At 38.1% G+C, this 22,431-nt stretch overlaps 1 protein-coding gene and 1 long non-coding RNA gene across 9 annotated transcripts in view; one reads left to right on the top strand and one right to left on the bottom strand.

The window, feature by feature from the left end:
• LOC148223868 (uncharacterized) overlaps positions 1 to 22,431 on the bottom strand; it is a 207,389-nt gene that overhangs the window by 179,368 nt on the left and 5,590 nt on the right. For 2 of the 3 annotated variants that reach the window (XR_015803008.1, XR_015803010.1), the window contains exons 2-5: positions 14,152 to 14,206; positions 13,837 to 14,061; positions 13,706 to 13,736; positions 6,876 to 7,051 (exon numbers count right to left, since the gene is read on the bottom strand). This is a non-coding gene — a long non-coding RNA (uncharacterized LOC148223868). The remainder of the gene's footprint in view (positions 1 to 6,875; positions 7,052 to 13,705; positions 13,737 to 13,836; positions 14,062 to 14,151; positions 14,207 to 22,431) is intronic. The other variant, XR_015803009.1, reaches the window with a different exon arrangement.
• Positions 1 to 22,431, top strand: part of LOC106865258 (C-C motif chemokine 4-like) — an 87,263-nt gene that overhangs the window by 61,800 nt on the left and 3,032 nt on the right. The window contains exons 2-6 of one of the 6 annotated variants that reach the window (XM_088163073.1): positions 12,205 to 12,408; positions 15,722 to 15,832; positions 18,070 to 18,323; positions 19,831 to 19,892; positions 22,274 to 22,428. In XM_088163073.1, the coding sequence (XP_088019199.1) occupies positions 22,374 to 22,428 (55 nt within the window). In that variant the 5' untranslated portion in view covers positions 12,205 to 12,408; positions 15,722 to 15,832; positions 18,070 to 18,323; positions 19,831 to 19,892; positions 22,274 to 22,373. The other 5 variants (XM_088163074.1, XM_088163072.1, XM_088163075.1 and 2 more) reach the window with 5 other exon arrangements.

Raw genomic sequence — 22,431 nt, 5'->3', positions numbered from 1 at the left:
TTGGCTGTGGGTCTTAATATGCTGAGAACATCAAAAGGCAAGATTTCCCCTAATAATTCCATGCACTTGGCTTTGCTCCCTTACTTCCACCATATCGGCAACCATGCCATTAAAAATGCTGTACACAATGTATGAAACAAGAAAACATGAAAGGACTGTGCTGACTGTGCACAGAGAAGACAAGAGTGAGAAAACTTAATGGTCTTCCAGCTTGTCAAAGATTGGAACAAAAATGAAGGCAGCAAACCATTATTCGTGTCCACTTGAGGATAGGAGAGAGACTAATGAGCACAAATTGCTGCAAAGAACAAAATGTTTAATTATCCAAGATAATTAAAATCTGAAAAGACTTTCAGGAAAACTAAGCTGGACACTACTGAGGATTCTTTAAAGAAAGCTCAAGTATCTGTAGGAAATATCACAGCTGTGTTTTTCATCTCAGCTTAGGGCAGTGGATGGAGTGGGGTTAAGTAAGCAGGTTTGTCTGAACTCATCATCTTGCCAGAGAGAAACATGACAGAAGCATTCAAATTTCCATGCCTCAGAGAAGGGTTTAGGCCACCTGTGAATATGATCTGGGTTTCAGAAGGGCTGAACTTCTTCAGCTCTTACAAGATACAAAACGTGCAGGTACTCAGAGTCTTGATGTGCTGGACTTTTCTCTTGTTTTGATGGCTATCTAAACCAGACTTTATCTTCAGCTACACAGGAATTAACCATTTCTTCACTAATAATATCCAAATAGGCAATTCATTTTACCTGTGAGATGGAAACAGAGGAATATTTCATCTTTTGGCTTATGTGGTGTTTGGGGCTAAGGAAGAAAGTGTTTTACACACCTTATCTTCTGAGTCACAAGGGGATTGTGGTGAGACTGTTTTGTAGAGGAGTTTCTGTTACTTTTCTCATTCTGCTTGAACTCTAGGGTTTAAATTCCCTTAAGAAGAGAGGTAGCCTTCTTTTTTATTGATCAGTAGCTTCTGTGGTGTGGGGAAGCAGACAGAAAGGATATCTCTGCCTTTGTGGGTGTATGACGTGATGTGATGCCAAATGGAAAACACAGATCGTGCTGAATGCTAACTAAACAGGGATTGAAAACCTCTGTACCTCCCAAGACTTGTCAGTACAAAGACAGGAAAATACAATTATTTCTGTTTTGAATATCCGAGACAAATGCAGACACTCAACCTGGATATCTGTATGTTTATGTGATAATGATGAGTAAAAAAAGTAGCTGTAAATTTTAGACATTGCCATAAACAAAATACAGCAGGGTATCTCCCCTCAGAGACTGGGATTCAGTGCAAGGAAGCAAACAGCTGGGAACTGTAACACCTGCATTTGAACACCTGCAGTTTCAGGGGTGAGGCAGATCTTTTAGATGAGAAGTTCAGATGAGAAAGGCAGAAAAAAAGTTCAGTCAGAAGCAGAGTCAAATATTCAGACTGTGCAAACTGGAACAATGCCACTGAAGTCAATCAAGCTCTGACAACTTGAAAAAGCCAAAGTGCTACTCTAGAACATTGCCTGAGCACAACCGTTATGTATTGCGCTGTCTCCCTTTATCAAAGCAGAAATTGCTCACAGATGCAGAAAATTTATTACCTCTGAAACAAACCCACATCCATCAGCTTTGAGAAGATTTTGGACAAGCGCATGTTCTAAAACTGTGAGGATCCAGCAGTCTGATCCTGAATTTTTTTTGGTAAATTAAAACTTCTGACAGGTATTAATGAAAATCTGCAATGTTCCACTGCTTCAGCAAGCAAGCTGGATGGTGCAAGAGCTGTGATACAATTAAAGTATGTGAAATGAAACCTGTCTTCCAGTTCATCTGCCAGTTTCTGAAGCAGCATAAAAAAGGTCTAAGCTCCTGAAAATGAACATGCCACAGATATAGTTATGCAGAAGAATGTCTGCCTTTTGAGAAAGACAGGTTAATCCTTCAGTTCACTTCAACCACTAAAGTGAAAAGCTATCCTGATATTTTTTCCCTTCACTAAAGCTGGAAGTTGTGAATCTAACAGAAGGCAGAGTCCCTGATAAGATTTTAATCTTCCTCATAAATGTAATTTTATTGACATAATATGTTGAGATTTCTGCAAAGCATTTTCACTCAATACCATTCATTCTGATTTTAAAATTTTAGCACTACCTACAAATTAATGTTGTCTTTATCAAAGTGATTAAAAACATCCAAATTATGGTTAATGAAGTCACCTACACATAAGGATGTTTGCAGGATAGAGAAAAAAAAATTATCCTGGATGATGTTGTTGCATATTGTTACAAAATGTTACAGGTGGAAAATCAGTATTAAGTTTGGAAGTGGCAGAATTTTATCAGACACTAAGCCAAAACAATTAACAATTATAAACAATTAGTTCATTATTGATGCAGAAATGGCTTTTATTTAATGACAAGAAAATGGAGCTCCTCCTCTGAAAGACCAGAAGGGACCTTTGGGAAATCAACTTCTAATTTCTGCATACTGCAGGCTGACGACATTCTCTGGTTTCAGTCATGACTGACACAAGATGCTTTAGAAAAACTGCATTCTCTTACAATTGCCAGTGATCACTCCATCAAACACTTCATAAATTACTCTATTGACTAGTTGTCCTCATTTGTTTTAGCAAAAAACAAACACATTCTCATTGAAAATGCATCAATGATCTTCATATCTATCCGAAATGGAATTCCATCCAAACCTCCAGGCTCCAGCCTGGCAGTGTTATTTGCCTGCTGGAGAGGGGAGCCCTGGGTCAGTCTGGGTGTGAGCAGAGCTGTGGAATAAGCACAAGGCTCTGCAGAGCAGCGTCCTCCTTCAGAACAGGAGTCCCTTGCACTCTTGCTGCCTTCTGCAAGGCAAAATTAATGGGAAGGGACAAATCCTGTGCAACTACAGCACGTTGAGAGGACAGTCACATCACAGGGAAAAATTCATCTCTTGACCTTCCCCTATTGCCAGAACCCAGCACACATGGCCAGAAGTACTGAGGTCTTGAGGTAATAAATGGTTTTGCCCCTTGCACAGACATGATTTTCTCTTTACTTTTTACACAGGCAGAAGTACTAAAGGACTGAGGATATGAGAGTCAAAATATATGCCTGTCTTACCATAGGAACATGTGCCAAAACAATAGAAGCTTTTAAACTGCTCTAAATTGTACATATCCTCTAAGAGCATTGTGTAATCCAAAATCTATACACTCATCCCAGAGAAGAAATGTACTGTTGTAAGATATCCCTTTAGAATAAGGAAATAACAAATATCTGATAATTAAATACATTAACAGTATAGAAATTCTCACTGAGAACTTATTGACTAAGCCTCAAGATAGAAAAACCAGCAAACAAAAGTGAGAGTCTCAAAAGCCTAGAAGTAAGAGCAAACATATTTATATTAACAACTATCGACAGGGGTGAAGAATTGTGTATTGAACAGAGATTTTCTAGGTTTTTAAACCCAGCTTGTCAGAATTGACAGTTATATTACTTGACAGCATTATCTCACGAAATGTCTGTTGAGTTTGAGCCTCACTCATTTGACTTTTCCCTCTACATAGCAACAATTTTTGTCTTTGTAACACCAAATTAGAAGAAATAAATTACATTATTTTAAACTATCACATTTGCATAATTAATAGACATGCATAAGCACTCTGCAATTTTTAAATTGGCTAAAAGCAATCATAAAACAATGCACATGCATTAAAGCATATTACTGAAAATTACATTTAACATTTCAACCATAAAAAAATCCTTGAACTCGATGCAAGAGAGCTATAGTGATCTAATGTGCCGACATTCTGAGTTTTCTCTTTTGCAACCTTTAAATATTCTCCAGAGGTCAAAGTCTTTAGCATAAATTGTGAGTACATTTGGTTTTACATTGATCTTCAAATCTTTAAAGCTGGTTATCTACAAGACAGTACAGTCTAAAGCCTTATGAAGAGTTCAAATATTCCAGAGACCTCATTTATTGACTGGTTAAATAGCAATAAAAAAATTGTAATGCTTGTTGCCTCTCTGAAATTGTAATGTACTTAGACTTGCATAGTTTTTGGTTTCCAAAGCTCTTCTGAATATAATAGGCCCCTTTTCTGTCACTTGTAAACTACTGCCTCAGCTGATTTTTGGCACATTGCTTTGGCACATTGAAATGCTGGTAATTTGGCAGGGACAGAATGCAATGAATGGTAGAATGGATGAATTACCAGAAAGGCAATTGCTCATAACAGATTAATGGGCATGCCTAATATTTTTGTAAACTTAATGCCTATAAACTCAATGCATATAAAGTGTCAGCAACCTATTTTTGCCACACTTTTTTTCTCTGAAGCCCATTATGGGAGTGGATTCAGCCATGCTGTTGACACTTCTTTGTAAGAACAGGAGATACTGACACACACACCCAAGTGTTTCCTCGGGGGTCTTGTTTCAGACATAGAAAGACAGAGGTGATTCAACAGAAGAGAGCAAAATGTGCCACAAAATGTTTGCAATTGTCCATTTGGTCAGCAGCTCACACAGCTATCAGACACTATCCTGAAACCTTTAAGGCCTTTTCTATGTGTTGTTTCATACATCTGCCAAATAGCCTTTTTAAAGAACATCTGACAGAGTCTGACAAGAAGCAGAATGATTTCAAGTACGTTCCAGTCAAGAGGTTGAAAACTGTATTTTTGAAGCATCGAAGGAAAACTAATACATTTACACATCTCATTTTCAACACAGTCAAATCTTCATCAATATCTTGTTCTCAAAACTGTCTTTATGGCATTTCTTTCTTCTTGAAGAAAGCCTCCCTACACATTTTCATTATATTGGTATGTTTTCTGCCCCTCTCCACTAAATTCAGGCAAGTTAAGTGCTTAGAGAGAAGGGAGCTTTTGGTTGGATATGCTGTACTCGATTAAGAAAGCACTCTTCTCTCAAAACTGCTGCTGCTACCACCATTCAAATCTTAAAAATCCCCAAATTCCATGGCACACAGAGAACAATCACTTTGGTGTGCTGATCAGTCTGATGTCATGCCATTTACTAAACAGCCCACTCGGATGTAAATTGAAGAGAACACATAGTCTGCAAGGAGATAAAAAAAATTAATTCTCAATGAGCAGAATTGTTTGATGGCTTTTAGTCAAACTCCTTATTCCAGCATTTCCCCAGCAATCTAAGTATTTGCACTAGTGCATTTCCCCTGGCAGCAGTCGCTTTGAAATAAGGGCATTGAAATAGGATACCTTTGTAGAAAAAAAGATTCCTGTAAAGAGGCATTCTCATAAACAGGTGGGAGAAGAAACAGGACAGCACTTACATGTATAATTGGTGTACAAGTAGTTGTGAAAGGCTGTGATCAGCTTGGAGGTATTAAAGCAATCTTAAAATTGAAGCTTCCAAATCATATTATGTTTGTGCTCATCAGCTGGGAGTGATTTAGGGTGATCTTGGTGATACTAATCTTTTTGGAGATGTTTGTTGAAAGAAGCAGCTAAACAAATGTATTCATTTTGAATTTAAAATTGATGAGGGGGACTAAACTAAACACACCTGCAATGAAAGCATGTGGAACAAGCACTATGGGATGGGAAGTACAGTCAGGATTTAGGGCATCTCAGTATCTTCCCTGCTTGGAGAGAATAAGATGCTGGGTACATGAGCTCTACCTTGAAATAGCCTCTAAAAACACAGGCTATATTCCCCCATGTTCTGAGCACTCAACTGATAATATTTATTAAAAGCTTTGAGATTTTTAAACTACAGAGGAAATTTAAATGCAGCTTAGAGGGTAACCTTCTTTTAGGCTTTTTTTGTGAAGATCCAGAACTGCTACATAAGTGCTCATGAGCTATTATTCATCAACCCTTATGAAAATAATTCAGGATTAGGCCAGTTTTGAAGGTGAGGAAAAGACAAAGGTTAGGCTTGGTTTCTAGTTCACTAATACTGGTAAAATGAGTTTAACAGGAATACAATGCCCTTCATGCAAACAGGATGTCTCCCTATCAATGTTATGCAAGCCAACATGCAGACAAAATCAAGAGCACAGTGGAAACAATGAAACATTCAGGCCTGGATTTCTCCCCTCCAATTTCAGAGAGAAGGATTCTCAAATTAGCTGTGCAAAATCAGTTACAATTCATTATATAATACATGCAAACAAAAATTAGCTTTTCCTTTGTATCTTAGGAGGAAAAAGCTGGTTTTATCTACATGAAACCAACTTGCAGTGCTCACTATTCTTGTTTTTTATTGTTAATTCTACCTGAGCCTGCTCGTACTTTCTCTCCTGTTCTGTCACTATACAGAAAGCAGCTTGGCTTTTCTCAAAGAGAAGTCATTTCCTTCCAATTTGTGTTAAAACCTCAAATCCACATCTGAAACACTTCCAGTTGGCCAAGTAGCTGAAAGTAAATAATGTATCCTAACTAATTCTCTCAACACAAAAAATTAAACTGTAAGATATTGGTGTAGGTGGAGGCTGGTATCAGTGTAGAGTCTTTATTGCCACAGCACACTATCATTTTGTCTGAAGATGAATAATGCAGGTTTCTTGTAGACTGAATATGCATATTTGGTGACCTGCTTGACCAGATAAGGTGCACCATTTGCTATAACAATTCATTAGAACTACAGCTTCAGAATTTTCCAGTCAGGGCTGAGGTAAAAAGCAGACTTTTGCTATCAGAGGTGCACAGCTGTGGGACAATATCATATCTGAAAACTGAAGGAGAAACAAATTCAGAGCTAGTGAAGACCTGGAGATTTCAAAAGCATTGCCCATCATCTCTGCTGGAGCTCTTTCTTAGAGAAGCATTATTAGCAAACTGAGTATAAGCTGATGTAAATCGTTCTATGAAGCTACTTACAAGACATGAACAGTCAGATGTGGCCGTAAAATCTGCAATTCCAATTTAGGTTGAAGGGTTCTTTGATTGTAATTAAACTCTAATTCCAACTCAGGAAAGGCAAATTGTCATGTTCTCCACATGGTATTTAATTCTCAGATGCTGTTCCTTCACCTTTTTCCTCTGGTGGCAAGACTCTGGTGTAAAAATTATCAAAAGAGAGCTATAATTTTGGATCTGACATAAAAAAATATGTATGACTCATAGACACTATGCATCTTTTATCACAACCCTAAATACATGATTATCTGGTAGATTGAACTTAGAGCTTCTAGAAGAGGAAGTTGCAGTTTCTCCTTTGAATTACATTTTAGATTTGGTAAATAATCACAGGTGCACTTTTTCAGCTTATTACTACAATCAAAGTCAAGCATAAAGCACTTGGCAAATGGCAGGTGTCTTTTAAAGAATAAACATGATGTGGGGGTGAGAGCTAAGCCCCAGGAATTTTGCAATAGGACAGAAAATAGATCTAATTTTTCAGTAAAGCACTGAATATGGTACAAAGCCTGTAATACTGCCTTAAAAGTGAGATTCAGAAATCGAGGTAAATTTTCCAATATAAATAAGGAATTGGAGTGTTGACAGGGATGGCAGGATTCTACTTTTTGGAGTTTTTAAAGAATCAGTCTCGGAGCTGATGTTAGCTAATGTGTTTAATAATTATATCAACCAAAAGAAAATGATGTCAATGAAGTTTCCTGATGACACAAAATTTAAAGACAATATATGAGTACATCAGATGTGAAGAACAGTGGGACTTTGAGGAAACAAGCAAAATACAAATTTCACACAAAATGCAAATTTAAATTCACCAAGTACAATTTTGTGGGCAGTGACAAAAATCTGCAAAATTTTCTGAGCTGCAAACAATATAAAAATAAACTGACAGTCTGAAACTAGCTAGGATATGTACTTGGCAGGTATTTGTGGGAGTAAAATCAGGTTTTAATATTCTAGTAATTATTATTGATATAATTTAATAAATTTATGCTCTGAAGCAGCAACAGCCTTATACACACTCAGTGATTAGTGTTTTGATCTAATTTTGTAACAGGAAATGGTAACTCCAGCATTCATAGTCACAGTTCATATCTATTTTTTTACTTACTTTCTTTGGAAATAAGACAGATAATATCATCTGTCTTTCCTAGTGAACTCTAGCACTATTAGTCATTTTTCTGTCCAAGAAGAAAGAAGAGTTGACATTTCAAAGATGATTATGCTCTTACTGTCATCACCAAAAAAAATGGCCAAAAAGAGAACAGAGCTTCTTGAAGACCTCACACAGAAAGTCTGAAAGGCAGAAAGATCTCATAAAATCTCCAGCCGTTGGAAAAGCTTTATGTAGCACTTGCTACCAAAAGGTTAAGACTCCAGTCCTGGAGAAACATCCCTCATTTTGCAAAAGATATGGTCAATATGTTAAAATACAAGAAGACCTACAAAATCAGTGTATCAGTCACACAAAACTGCCACTAAGAGGTGAGTGCTGGTGCTTGCTCCTGATGAAATGGATAGACTTGTGAAGCATTTGGCTGTGTGAAACATTTAGGAAATTATGATTTGATCCTTCCTTGGAACAGGGCATTTCAATGTTTCAGTGCCTTCCAGGGAAACAGTAAGAGCAGAGTGAGAGACGTGTGCCATATATCACCATGTTCACTGCTGTGCCTATATGTATTCTGTGTGTTTACCTGCTTTGCATGCTGCTTTCTCCTAAACTATGAAAGTTAGAGCCCTGCCTGGGGCTCTTCTTCCCAAATGGTTTTGTTTCCCACTGGAAACAAAACATGGCAGGAAGGGTAGGAGAATGCCTAAATTATCTGTTTCTAATCTGATATTTGCACTCCTGACTTCCAGTATTTGTATAAGGACCTCATAGCTGCTTTAAATAGTAAATTATATGATGTTGTGGGATTTATTTTTAATTAATTTTAGTTGTAAATGGTATAAAGCTAAGAAAAAAGGTTTTGTAAAATATATTCTGATACCTGATAGAGAGGAACTAGTTAAAGGAACAGTTTAATGTATATCTTGATTTTGTAAGTGAAAAGGATGGACAGGAACAGTCAGTATCAGCTTTTACAGCCCAGAAAATACCAAAAATGAGCCAAGTTAATACCTGAGTACTTTCAAAGTATCCAGACACCCTTCAGAGCTGCAGAAGTGACTACCCAAACCAGAGACTGGGGTTACCAGGCAGCTTTCTAGTAAAGATAAATGCAGCCACAGAAGGATGCAACCTCTGTTAACTCACAGGTCTGGCTGTCAGAGTATCCACCTAACTTGTATGGAATTTGTCTTGCTTACCCACTCCTGTATCCTGTATACTGAAGGTACCTTTAACACACAGTTCACTTAAAATTTCTTCAGAAGAACTTATCATTTCTTTAGAGACAGGACTGGGACATAGGCAAATGTCCCTATGTTTGCTGCCCCTAGCAGCAATACAAATATCCCACAGGTGTTTGTCAGATTCCACAGTGCAACTGCACTCCTTACAAGAATCAGTTTCCACCAAAACTTCTTGGCTGGCCAAAGAAACAAACTCCTTAATTCTGGCCTGATAAACTCCCGGAAGGATTCGTGGTTGGGTTGGTTTTTTTTTGTTCCTGTTGCTTCCTTGTTCAGCACAAACACAATGAACAGGCACCAGGCTGCCAAGCACCCTTCATCACCCTGAGTCCTATCTCTCCACCCCTGGTACAGCCACCCTGGGATTAACGATTAGCCCACAACAAAGTAGCTGAACTTTAATTCTCTTGCTCATGTGAATAAAGCCCCTGAGTCCATGATTAAATCAACCTGTTTTTCAGACACTCTGGAGCTCTGAAGCACATTTTATAACCAGCTAAGCAAACTACACAAAACTTTAATTTTCAGTTAAAGCCTCTGCAATGTGGTGTTTCTTTTCCATGGGGGAGACTGAATTGCTTGCTATCCCGTCTTTACTTGCCAGTGTCAATATTTCCTTTGGTTAAGAAACAACTGCTGCTCTAACAAATTGCACAAATCTGCTGAACATCCCCTGTGTGACTCCAAGGCTAGAGATAATTAAACATTCCCTTTTTCTATAATAAAAAAGCATTTATTAAAAAAGATAATTCTGATGTTTTAAACACACTGAGAGATTTTTCTGTATTTTTGAAAGATGCATGCTCAGACACATTTTTGCAAAATACTACATGACCAGATATGTCTTTGTACTTTATAGGGGTCTATACAAATGGATAAACCATAAAGACAAAGCTGAAACTTGAAATACATGGAGTTATTTTTTCTGTGTTTGAAACATCCTCCACAGTGAATATTTTCCTGCTTAAGATGATCCAAAATTTCATTAATCATGAAAACCATACCTGTACTTCTTTAAATGCTATTCTTTTAACTAGAAAATTTGACAACACAAACCCCTGCTCTTAGGTAAATTTGTAAAATGAGGCAGCAGAAACTGCTAAATTCACTATAAAAAATAAGAGGATTTTTCCAGACGTTAAACTGTATCCTTGGTTCCTGTTCTTTATGAGTATCTGTGTTTCCTTACTGTTAAGCTTAACTGTAAATTACTATGCTATACTGTAAATTTCTACTATACACAAATAGGAGGTAAATAAAATGCAACAAGAGAGTTGAAATAATTAATTGCCTTTATTAGCCTGTACATAATTCAGCACTTTGTAGTTTGCGTTTTTTGTTTACAGGGAACACATAAAGTATCTTTCTGTGTACCTGCTTCTGTCCTAAACTAATTGGGCAATGTCTCACAAATTGCATAATTGGCTGAACATTCCTAGCCTTCAGAGTTTAATCAGGAGCACATGGTGCATATCAATAGTCTACTTCATTAGGCCTCAAGAAGATCCAGGCTACTGTCCATTTTCAATTAAATTGTATTTTAAAAGAACAGCAACTTGACCTTTTGGAATACCACATAATAGGTTTATAAACTTAAGCAGCTTTGGCTTTTTTCCCCCTGGAATAGCTCACAAACAGATAGAAATAAGCACCCCTTATTGCAGTATGTCACCAAGGATCAGCCTTTGACACAGCTTTGGATCCATGGGCTGTGTCTTGTGATGATAATAACACCTGAAAAAAAATTCAATTGCAAAAGAATACAGACTTGTGTGTCTCTACAGCCTTGGAGCTTCCTGCTAGCATTTGCTCACTAGAAGAACATAGAAGCCACAAAAGGAAAAGAGTGGGTGTGATCAAACAGCAGAACATTGAGAGGGCTCCAATCCCAAAAGGCTCACCCTTTTAACCAACAGTATGCAAGAGAAAAATGATGAAAAAGCTTTTCTAAAGGTAATGAGCAGATCACTGCTGGAGCTGGGAACAGAACATGCATCTTATAAGTGGTCAATTCATTTATTTCTCCTTAATTCCAACTCTGTTTGAAATATCTATTATTTTAAGATTCTCATGATATCCCTGAAAATCTGTAAAACAGCCAAAAATATTTTTCCATTAGCATAATTTTCGTCTAATTTGGATTACAGGGTTTCTTTTTGTTTACCTGTGGTGACAGCAGTTGTCAGCCAGTACAGCTCTGTCCATGATCCAAAAGGAGAACTGAATCAGTAGCAAGCCATTAGATAGCCAAAGACAGCCCTGCTCAGGAAGTTTTAGCTGCTACATGAGATTTCATAACACTGAATAGAAGTCATTAGAGGCTTTTCCTGGAATATATCAGCAGTTCTGGGAAAGCTCACAGAAAAGAAACCATGCCTCTGCAGCACGTGCTGGTCATGTTGCTGAAAACCTCTCTGGTCCCTTAAGTTGATGGGTCGTGTTGAACAGCTGGCTCACTGAAGCGCACTGTTCTTTTTAACAATAAATATCTGTGATTCATGCGCCCCAATGTTTAGGAATAATACTTTTCTCCAGCTTGAGTGTCACTGTGACCTTGTGTAAGTAAAAAGTGACAAACCACTACTGCATTCTAGAGCTCAGAAACAAACCCACACAGTGTGCTTGCTCGTCATCAGGTGAAAGCATAAAACAAAACCAAACATAACAACAAAACTCTGAAAAAATATTAAACTATTCACTAAGCACAATAGCCTAAACAAATGGCACACAGCATCTCTGCAGACTGAGGTCAGAGGTGATTTATGTGATTGATTATTAGAAACTTTAAATGTACTTGACCTATATGAATAGAACTATTCCCTCATCTAAAAGCCTAAACAGGCACCTACCAGTCTCCAGCTAAGAATTTGTCTGGCAGAGGTAAGAAAACTACCATTATTTCAGGTATAAGTAATTTTTTCTTCATTGACAGGTTCTTCAGTGAAAGTCGATCCACTCTTTTTGGAAATACACTTCCTTCAAACAGTCCCCCACAGGTACCCAAAGGACTACTAAAGAAAAAAGGAACAAAATTTAACCTCTTAGAAGAGTATATTGTGGACACTATGGAATATTTAGAGAGCATCTTCCCGGGCCCTGGATAATCAGAAGCCTAACTTCAAATATTCTAACTTAGGTATTTGGAAATACAATTCCTCTTTGACAGAGGAACATTTGGACTTTTGGATAAAGTTAGCCTTTGTGAATGATAATCCACCTGTCCCACCTGCCTTCAAAACAATTTAAAACCCCAGTGTGGATAGTTTTCCGAGTTTAAACCAAAAATATTTGTGGATAGTTCAGGTGGACTGTCAAAGGCATTAGGGTCCAGGAGGAACAAGACAAGTTATTCTTTGTCATTCTTCTCAAGTATTCTCTCATGAGCAAAAAAATAGATGTATCCAGATGCCATAGCAGCCACCTGACACTAATTACATCCAGGATAGACAGAAGATGAAATTCATAAGCAAAGGCAACTAGGGATTTCAAAGACTTACTAGTTAATATAGTGAGTTTTTGTCACTGGAAGTCTTGAAACAAAATGTAATGTCATTTTAAAAGGAATCTGTGCTGGAATTATGGAGTTCAGTACCCTGGTCTGGCTTGTACAGGAGGTCAGATGAGACAATCCTCATGGCCTCTTCTAGCCTCTAAATCAGCAAATAAAGAAACAGCAAATATATCCATGACTTGTCATAAAAATAGGTTGATCATAATAAAAACAAAGGATCAAAAGAATGAAAAAGTTGGGTTTGCCTACTAATACTCAGAAGTGAGACAAAAATAAACACTTGAAGTAATAATAATTGTAAATTATTTAAAAAGCAAAAGAAAAATATAAATAACAATAAAGCAAAAAACTTCTACCAACACTTGGCCATCTGCTTCAGCCCCAGGAAGGGCATTGCTTTCTGTGTTTTATTGTTTTGTTTGATTTGTCATAAAGGTCACAAAGCAATATTATCTTCTCTTCTCCACGGGGCTATTGGACACCTTAATAGATTTCATTATAAGAGCCATTTCTCTGACATTCAGTTGACATTTGACTATTCGTGATCTCTCCTGAAGTGACAGAAAATACGTGCAAATCTACCTGGGAATACACTACGTGTGCTAGAGAGCAGGAAAAAATCTCAGGTGGAAGCAACATGAGAATCATCTTTGCCATGAACGTTTCCACATGTTGTAAGCGTTCGAAAACACAAAGACTGACAAAAGCACTACTCCAACTCTTCTTCAATACTTAAGACAGTAAAGTCAATAATGGGATTTTTAATGTAGTGGTTTGAGCAGAAAAAGTGACTATGGACTGAAGTAAGAAAGGGATTACATTCAAAAGTACACAAAAGACTTGAGTGACTGGCTCCACTTGTTTTATCTTCAGAGTACACACAAATTAAGTGATAGGCAAAATGAAATAAAAGGAGTCTTACCTTAGTGTCTAATTGCAGAATGTACATTCTCCTAGAAAAAAAAAAAAAACTTAGCTGGAAAAACTTCATCACATCATAGTTTGTATCATCATTTCCCACCCTTTGCCAAAAAGACATTGGCTGTCACTCACCTGAAGGAATTCCTCTCTTTTGAGAGCACTTGAGGATACCAGCTCCCAAATTTACTCAGTAGTTTGGAAGATGTTAATGGCCAGTTTGGGCCACAAGCTCTGCAAAGGACTTGCCATTTTCCTTGGGTTTCTGGGCCTCTTTGCCAAGTCAATAACTTTAAAACTGTCAGATTTGTTTCAGTTCACCTCAGACAAATTTAAAAATAAAAGCCTTAAGATTTATTCCTGCAAAACAAAACATTTTGTTCTTCATTATGGTATTTAAAACACACTTGAAAAGGTAAAGCATAAAATAAATTGACATTTAAGACAAACCTGACATAAATGCTCTTTCTTCCCTTAGACACATTCCATGGAAGTTCAGCACCTTCTAAAGAAAAGATATAGACAAGAGTTTCAACATTCACAGATCCATCAGAGGCAGTGTGCAAACTACAAACTGAAAAACATCACTCAGAAGAATTGTCTTTCAGAAAGGGACCTCTTTGAATCTTTATTCAGAAACAGAAGCTAAAAGGGCAGCAGTTCAGTAGCATTAATTCTCTGAAACATTTTCATTTCCAGATGACCTAAAAGGTTAGCTTGGAAGCTAGCAACCTATCCTTCATAAATGTGCCTTTTTAACTTTTAATATTACTTTAATTTTTCTTGAAGACTATTCCTGTCATACTCGTAACAGTGATAACAGAGCTGGCCCTTAGGAAGCTCCCTGTTCTTCTCTGTTAGTCTGAGGAGTACAGCTGTCTCTAAAATAAAGAGATACCCAGACTGCACAAACTACTTTCACATTAATGTTTAAGTATTTGAAGTACGTTAGGTGATGTATTAAGTACTCAAATGTACTCACATGTCTGACTCTGCCAAACACCATTCTCAAACTCTTAGTCTTTGCAAAACAAGTATTCACCTCCCTTTAAAACTTAAATCCACTGCTCTCGAAGCACTCCTAGCAGATTAATCTTCATAAAGAACACAGTGAAGCTTTGATTTTCTCTCATAAGACCAAACAGTGGTATCTCCTATTCTTCTAAGAGCCACAAAATGCACACTCAACTCAAATCTCCTTTGGGGAATTAAAACCCACAACACTTGCTTCTCTGGAGAATCTTCTAACTAATGAGATTTATCTGACCAGCTAAGAGCAAGGGCATAAATCAGCAAAAAGCAAGGGCATAAATCAATAGCCTAATAAGTTAGGACTCCTGCTCCTGTGCCTGGATTCTAGTAAAGAAGAACATGTCCTCAGCCTCTGGGGAAAACACAAAAAAATCTTCTGAAGAAAAAAGAAAAATATAATCCACCTTTCCCAGCTGAATACTCCTATCAGTATTAGTGAGAGTCACACACCCCGAGATTCTGACCATTATCAGTTAAAATTCTCCTTATTTCATTTGAAAGAGCTGAGAGACAAGGGACAAAGAGCCCTCCACCAGGACCCTGGGGGCTGCCACAGTCACTGTTGTATTGCTTGTGCCACCTCCTGGCTCTGGCCTCCAGCTGAGATGCTGGGAAGGAGGACAGCACAAACCAGTGCCAACCTGAACCAGGGATGCAGAAGCAGTAGCTCCTTAGATGTCATCACAGCTCTTAGATTCTGTGCTGCAATTTGCTTTTCTGGAAAGGAGGATTGGGAGAACCAACTGCTCAGCGCCTGCAAACATAGCTAAAGGCAATGATCAATACAACTTTGATGATTTTGTTAACTATGATCAATCCCATTTCCTCCCAGGTACCTGCTAACAAACCAGACTTTCAGGGAATAACACTTGCCAAATTTATTATAGAACAGTATTGCCCTCCTGTGGCCAAAAACTATTCCAAAGAAGTGAATCTTATGAGGGTTTCTCTGTATTTATTTATTTGTTTCTTTCTTTCTCATGCACAGCCTGCTACCTACCTTTCTGAAAGGAGCTGACAACTGGGAGACTCACCTGCAAGCCTCTACAAAACCTAGATCCAAAGCTTCTATGTCAAGGCATAGAAGCTGAACAGAAAAGTAAGCAGTAGACATCATCCCAGTTCCTCTAGCCCCTTACATTTCTCCTGATGATGCTCTTCACATCAGAAATTATTATCTGATATTCTGATATTATCATATCAGAAATTATAATATAATAATTATTAATATTCATCTTCAGTGGTGACATTTGATAGTGACAGCATTTCTTTCTGTGTACCTTCTTCTACCTTATATTTACTTCTACCTTAATTTACTGCCTTTTTAATAATCCAAAAATAGAATGTGCCCATTTTCAGACTCAGAGACAATCTATTTCTCCACTGGGAGCAAGCATAGACTGCCCCCAAACCCATGTAAAAAAGCCGATTTTCTCTGATTTAAAATTCTTTCGGATCAGGTCCTGAGTGACTTAGCAAACACAATGTAAGAGTAACAGAGTAACACAGCAGTAACAGAGACTACAATGGGACTGACACACAGCTCCCCATGGCAACACCCAAGTCCCCAGGCTACAGAATCGACGTGCAAAGCAGATGGCATCATCCCCTCCTTGAATACATAAAGTTCTCTCTGAAATCCCTATAACTTAGTCAACAAAAGTATATCTTAACCAACAAAATTACAACTTTTTCTTGGATTAAATACTTGGAGATAATAACCTCCTAAATATTGATCAGTCACATACCTGAGAAAACAGTGTTGCAATAAAGGATTTACATAAATGACAGGACAAATGTAGCTTAAAGCAGTCTAAATTCTTCACCATTATGTCAAAGTGTTGAAAACCAAGTTTCTGTGGAGATTAATTTCACTTTACATATTTCATGGAATAGGCTTGGCCCAATCTATTTTACCTGCCAACAGTCAGTCAATATGACTCAGCTTTTCTGCCCAGCTGTCAAAGGCTGAAGAAATAAGGATAAGTAGCTCCATCTTCTTTTTCTCTGATTGCCAGCTATGCAGTACAAGAATAATTTACCTTTCCTTTTCACAATATGTGTGTCTTTAATCAAGTCTGATTTCAATTTATACATATGTTCCAGTATCTTCTACACTGGACTTTAGTGTTGCTCCATTCAAATTAAAGAAACCAGTCGCAAATAATCCATATAGCCAGGGAAAGTTTGGGAATACATCTGTGCTCGAAATCTGCAAAAATACTCTAAGTAGTTTCTGGAAAACAAACAGCCCAAAATAGGTGACAAATAGGAATCCTGGGCCACAATAAACTTCCTTGGACACAGCCATAGATTTTCAATGCACTAGAATGCAGCTAACAATGCCCACTCGAAAACACAATTTTGTTCTGGTTAAAATTAAAAAACCCTTCTTACCTACTTACCTTCAGGTAAGTACTGACAGCAAATTTTATTCGCTGCCTAATTTATGAACAATTAATTTTAATGATCATCTCAAGAGAAACAGCATCTGCTTAGCATTAGGTTCCAGAAGGGTCTACAGAATGTGATGAAAAATGAGGATTTCATACCTAGCTGAGTACATAGAGACAGGGAGGACAGGATAAGGAATAATTCTCAATCTCTTGGAAATATCCAAAAAGTTTTTTTACCTATGCTTCCCTTCCAAGAACATTTTGTACAGACCAAGCATAGAACTGCAGTCTGGAAGGAAGGAGAATATTTGAAAAGATTTTATCCACAAGATGACAGTGAACACAGCTCACTGGCTCATGAATTCTGTGTAATCAGTGTTAAGAGTCACAGGCTTGCTAGCATTTGGTTTAATTGGGCAGAGCAACTGTGTTCTGGATGGAGGTACAAAAAACAACAGCATTTTTCCAGCTCAAGATCCATTGCAGTCTTGCCGCAAGCATGTGCACTGGCCACACCTTTCAGCAATGTGTCCTGTAGGACAGGTGAAGAAAGACATCAGATTTCTTCGAGGAACCCTGGAGACATCATCCATTTCCTTTTGTGTACCTTCTTCCTAACCCTATGGCAATGAACAGCCATATTTGGATGTTGCTACTCACTCCCAAGTGCAGTAAATTATTGATTGCTCATTTTAATTTTCCATCTTTTCTGATCAGTTTTCATTTTGGATGCTATCTAGAAAAACAAATAAAAATTAGTAAGTGGCTCATATTTGGATTCCCATTTATTTTTATTTTTGGCTGCTGGATTTGTCATCTGTAGTGCTCAATATTAGTTATGCCATATGTAACACTCTTCAGAATCATTCTTTTCATTTAACCACTTATCCCCAGAAAACAATTTTCCTGACAATTACCCTGATTTCTTTTCTTATACTAGCCCATCTTGCAGAAGCAATGGAATGCAACTGAAAAAGTGAGGATAACAGGATGCCACCAGCTACTGCAGGCTTTCCTGCCTTTCCTCTTGCTTTCTGACCCAGGCTATGGCAATGAAAGCCAGTTCATCATCCCTCCCATAGCACACACTCACCACTTCTCTCCTATTTGTAAGCTCAGTACTCCTTGCTGTGTTGTAAAACCCTGCCTGCTCTCCTCTGCAGCACGTCTCTACCTGGATAGTGTGCACTTCAGGTAAGAAACAAATCTCTTCTTCTGGCTCATAAGTCCCTTTTCAGGCTGTTGTACACAGGAACTTACAAATCTATGAGAATTGCTCCCATTCCTGAGAATGGTATGACCTCATCGTCCTCTACAATTATTGTCCTTTTCGTTTCATTTCTCTTGATCAGATATTCAGCCACTGCTGCTCAGGCCTTGCACATCTGAATGTCTCATAGCCAGTAAGTGCAACAAAATACCCTGAAATCAGTGTCTGGCTGGTGAAGTCCTTCTAAATCAACTGCAGTCTCTCCCTCCTTGAGGAATTCTCTGTGATGCCCACTAGGAAGCACTAAGATCTCAGACATAACAAAGGATGTAGATTTTTTCCTAGCTCTGAAATTCTCCCTTTGAACCTTCAATAGGAAGAGTAGTTATTTCAGCTGGAGTGGAAAAATCCATCTGCTAATTTGCTCAATTTGCTACAGTTCCCATGACCCTTCTGCCTAAATAGCTGAAAATTCAGGAAAAGTAATGAGAATGAAATGTAAAGGGAATGAAAACTACTCCTTTTAACATTTTCAAGTGTTAATGCCAGAGCTTGTAATGCTCTAAAATGCCAAGCCACTGCTGAAGGTTGCTTACCAAGCATTAAATTCCCCATATAACAGTAACTTGAAAAATATTGCTGTTTCTCTTCACAAGTTCTGATAACAAACATGCCAGAAAATAGGGGTGCTTCTGCAGGTCTCAACAGATATAAAAAAATATACTGAGCTACATCTGAATAATGCAAACTGCAACATACAACTCTTCCTTGCACATCTGGGAAAAGAGAGCTAGGAGTTTGAAAGGTACAAGTGTTTGGTAAAGTTTGAAAGTTATATACACAACAGAAAAGGAATGGGAGAAAAATAATGTACCAATTATGAATATAAACTTAGAAAGTCGTGATGTCAATGCTAAAGGGAAAAATCAAGGGAGCTCATGAAGGTATGTAAACAAGGAATAACACGACCTAAGGAAGATAGGAAAAAGAAAGTAAGCAAGGCAGAGACCCAAGAGGCAGAAATTATTCAAGGTATCAGGACACACGGGTACACTTGCTGATAACCTCCTACTGCCACAGCTCACTGTGAAAATAGCACTGCAGAAGCCATTGGCATTGCTGTCCTACATTTTTGAGGAGAAATGGGGATCAAGTGAAACTGCAACCATACTTGGAAGGAGCCCTTAACTAAATTCCTGACAAAAAGGACACAGCTGCTCTGACAGAAAACTGATGTAAAGGAGCACATCTGCCAGGTTTGCTTCTACACTGCACTGTCAAATTCCAGAAAGGATGATTCAGGAGGACTGGAGTTACAATAAATTAACTGTAATAGGATGATGAGAGAAAAATATAGCACTTAAGTATATGGTTTTCAAGGAGATGGCACTTGGCATTCTTCAGAATACTTTTTGTTATTTTGTGTTCTGTTCTACTGAAGAGCTCTTGCTTTTTTTTTTTTAACTAGACCCAACCATGTTTTTTTCTTAGACCCAACCATGAATTCCACTGATGGGCTTCATCTCGGGAGAGGAGCAGCATTTTACAAGCAGGTGAGATACCAGTTAGCAATTCGGTTTTTTATTTTGCATTCATTGTTTATTTTATACCAATAATCTACAGCCCAAATTCTATTCAAAAATTACCTATATACTTATATTAAAAATGCAGGTAGTCTCACAACATTAGTGTCAGAATTATAAATCAAAGATGCTTTCTGGGATTCTGAGCTCTTGAGAAATCATCTCTCATTTCAAATTTTTAACATATTCAATATCGAAACTCGATCTCATTGAAACAAGTCAAGATTCTACCTAAAAATCCTTATTCCCTGCACACTTATGAAAAAAAAAATTAAAAAGAGCCTTTAAAAGTATATGTTGAGAGTTGGATAGAAAGGAAAGATGGATTCACTCCTGAAGCCAAAAGTCATCTAGAGCTGCAGTCAGGAGCACTAAAACAAAGAGCCAAGAATACCACTGAGTTCTTTGTTTCTTCTCAAAACAAGTCATGGTTCACTTTAATCAGCTGCAAAGATCATTTCTGAAAGGGCAGAATTGGTAAGTAGGTTTTCATACACTTATCTTCAGCATCAGCCCTAAACAATTTAGCTGAGGAAGTAATTCCAGGAGGAAAACAGCAATAGTAAGCTGCTATAACTTCTGAAAATTAACTACTCTAGACGGATGTTTTGTAATAATATAATACCGAGGCTTGCTTTTTTCTTCCACTAAAATTAAATGAATAGAGGAAATCATCCACTTTATGAGAATACATCTTTTAAAATAAATTCCAAACTGGTTAGTTCTCTTTGATGTTCCAGTAATTCACATTAAAGACATAGGTAAGAAGGGAATGTAAAAACGAGCATTTCCCCAGTTCGTCTTTTCAGCATGTTATGCAATTCATTTTCTTCAGTCTGACATTGTTTAACTTTCTGCTTGGATGCACAGAATTAAATCCAAGGAAAATAAAGAAGCTATTTCAGAAAAAGAAAAGAGTTACATAGATTAACTTAATTTCAATGTACAACAAATGTCTCATCCACATTACAACAGAGTAGTTTTCCTACAATTCAGACTTGGAACAAAGCAGAGACAAAATTTCTGATGCTGGAAAAGGACACATTCCCTGGGTTTGCTTGGGCAGGACAGTGACCCATGAAGAGAATCATGGAGACAGGAGCTGTGATGCAGCTTGCTCTTCTGTGAGCTGAAAATGGAGTTTTCCCTGAGAAGGCAATGTCTCAGGTACAGCTGTCAGCCTCTGGGCCACTGAGGGATGGGTGTGCAAAGTGCTTTTAAGACAACTGTGACTTTCCATCCCAGTGAGCTATTGCAGATGCCTTAAGGGAATATCAGGTCCTTTTAGCCCTGCTGAAGTAGTAAACATTAATGTCTAAAAGCTGATTCTGACCTTGGTCTGAGATTTACAGAACAGCACGCAGTGAAAGAACAGGCTTAATCTCTTGATAAACAGGATTGTGTCTTCAGTGAGAGAGCTCAGCTCAATTAGTCCAGATACATATCTCTCAACTGTCTTGTCCTGGAAAACTTAAAGCACATCTGAATAAATTCTCTCTAATTTAAGGTGAATTAGAGTACAAGGAACTACATATCTCTAAAAAATCAATGTATAAGATCCACAAAGATGCTTTCTCTCATATTACTAGAAGAAGAAAAAGGTTCCCTCTCTGTTTTTACAAAACCATATTGAGAGATGGATGCCAGGCACGGAGAATGTTTTCTGTCACCAAGTAAAGACAACCAGGCATCTCCAAAGCCATCTTGATTTGTAAAGCTCCTGTGCTATCAATCCCTAACACTAACCCAGGAGAGTTTGTCAAGAATGAACCTGGATCTGTATAGGGCCAAAAAGCCTTCAAACTATTAATACCTAATCCAAAATACAAAAAAAAACCTGCACGTCCAAGTAGGGCCAGTAGGATTACACACACTGTTAAGGTACCTTTGTGGGTCTTCACAAGACCAGGCTGTAGCTCACTGCTGAGTGAGTTCAGTTTGTTCAGCCTGGAGAAGAAAAGGCTTTTGGGGAACCTTAGAGCAGTTTCCAGTGCCTAGAGAGGCCCTACAAGAGAGCTGGAGAGGGACTCTTAATCAGAGAGTGTAGTGATACATAAAATTGCTACTCCCTCCTTTATTTCCCTTTTGCCAGTCTTGCCCTGATTTTCCTCAGAGCTCTTGTTAGGGAGCTGCATGTGCCAGCCTGGCTCTTGGCAGGTTTAGGTTCTGGCCAGTCCATGCCAGGGACCAAACAGAATCTGAAAGTCACAACATGGTGGCCGGTGCTTCCCCTTCTGTGGTTTCCTTGCTTTCACCAGCTCAGCAAATGTGGGTATTCCTGACAATGCCCTTGTTATGATGCACTGATTTTCTTTCTACTTCCCCATTATGATTCTCTTATTTTTTTACAGTTTCCCCATCTGAAGCCCATCTATGTGATCCCAGCATTGCTGAGTCCTCCCAGAAGCCACGTATGCTCTCCCTTCCCAGAAGAGAGCCCCATCCCCACTGATGAGACCCCAAAGTCCACGTGGAGAGCTGGGAGTGGGTGCTGCCAGAGAAGCAGGTG

Source organism: Sturnus vulgaris, chromosome 4, assembly GCF_052056855.1.
Source record: "Sturnus vulgaris isolate bStuVul1 chromosome 4, bStuVul1.hap1, whole genome shotgun sequence".
NCBI lineage: Eukaryota > Metazoa > Chordata > Aves > Passeriformes > Sturnidae > Sturnus > Sturnus vulgaris.
Note: the sequence above shows the minus strand (reverse complement) of the source record. Positions and strands in the feature narration are given on the sequence as shown.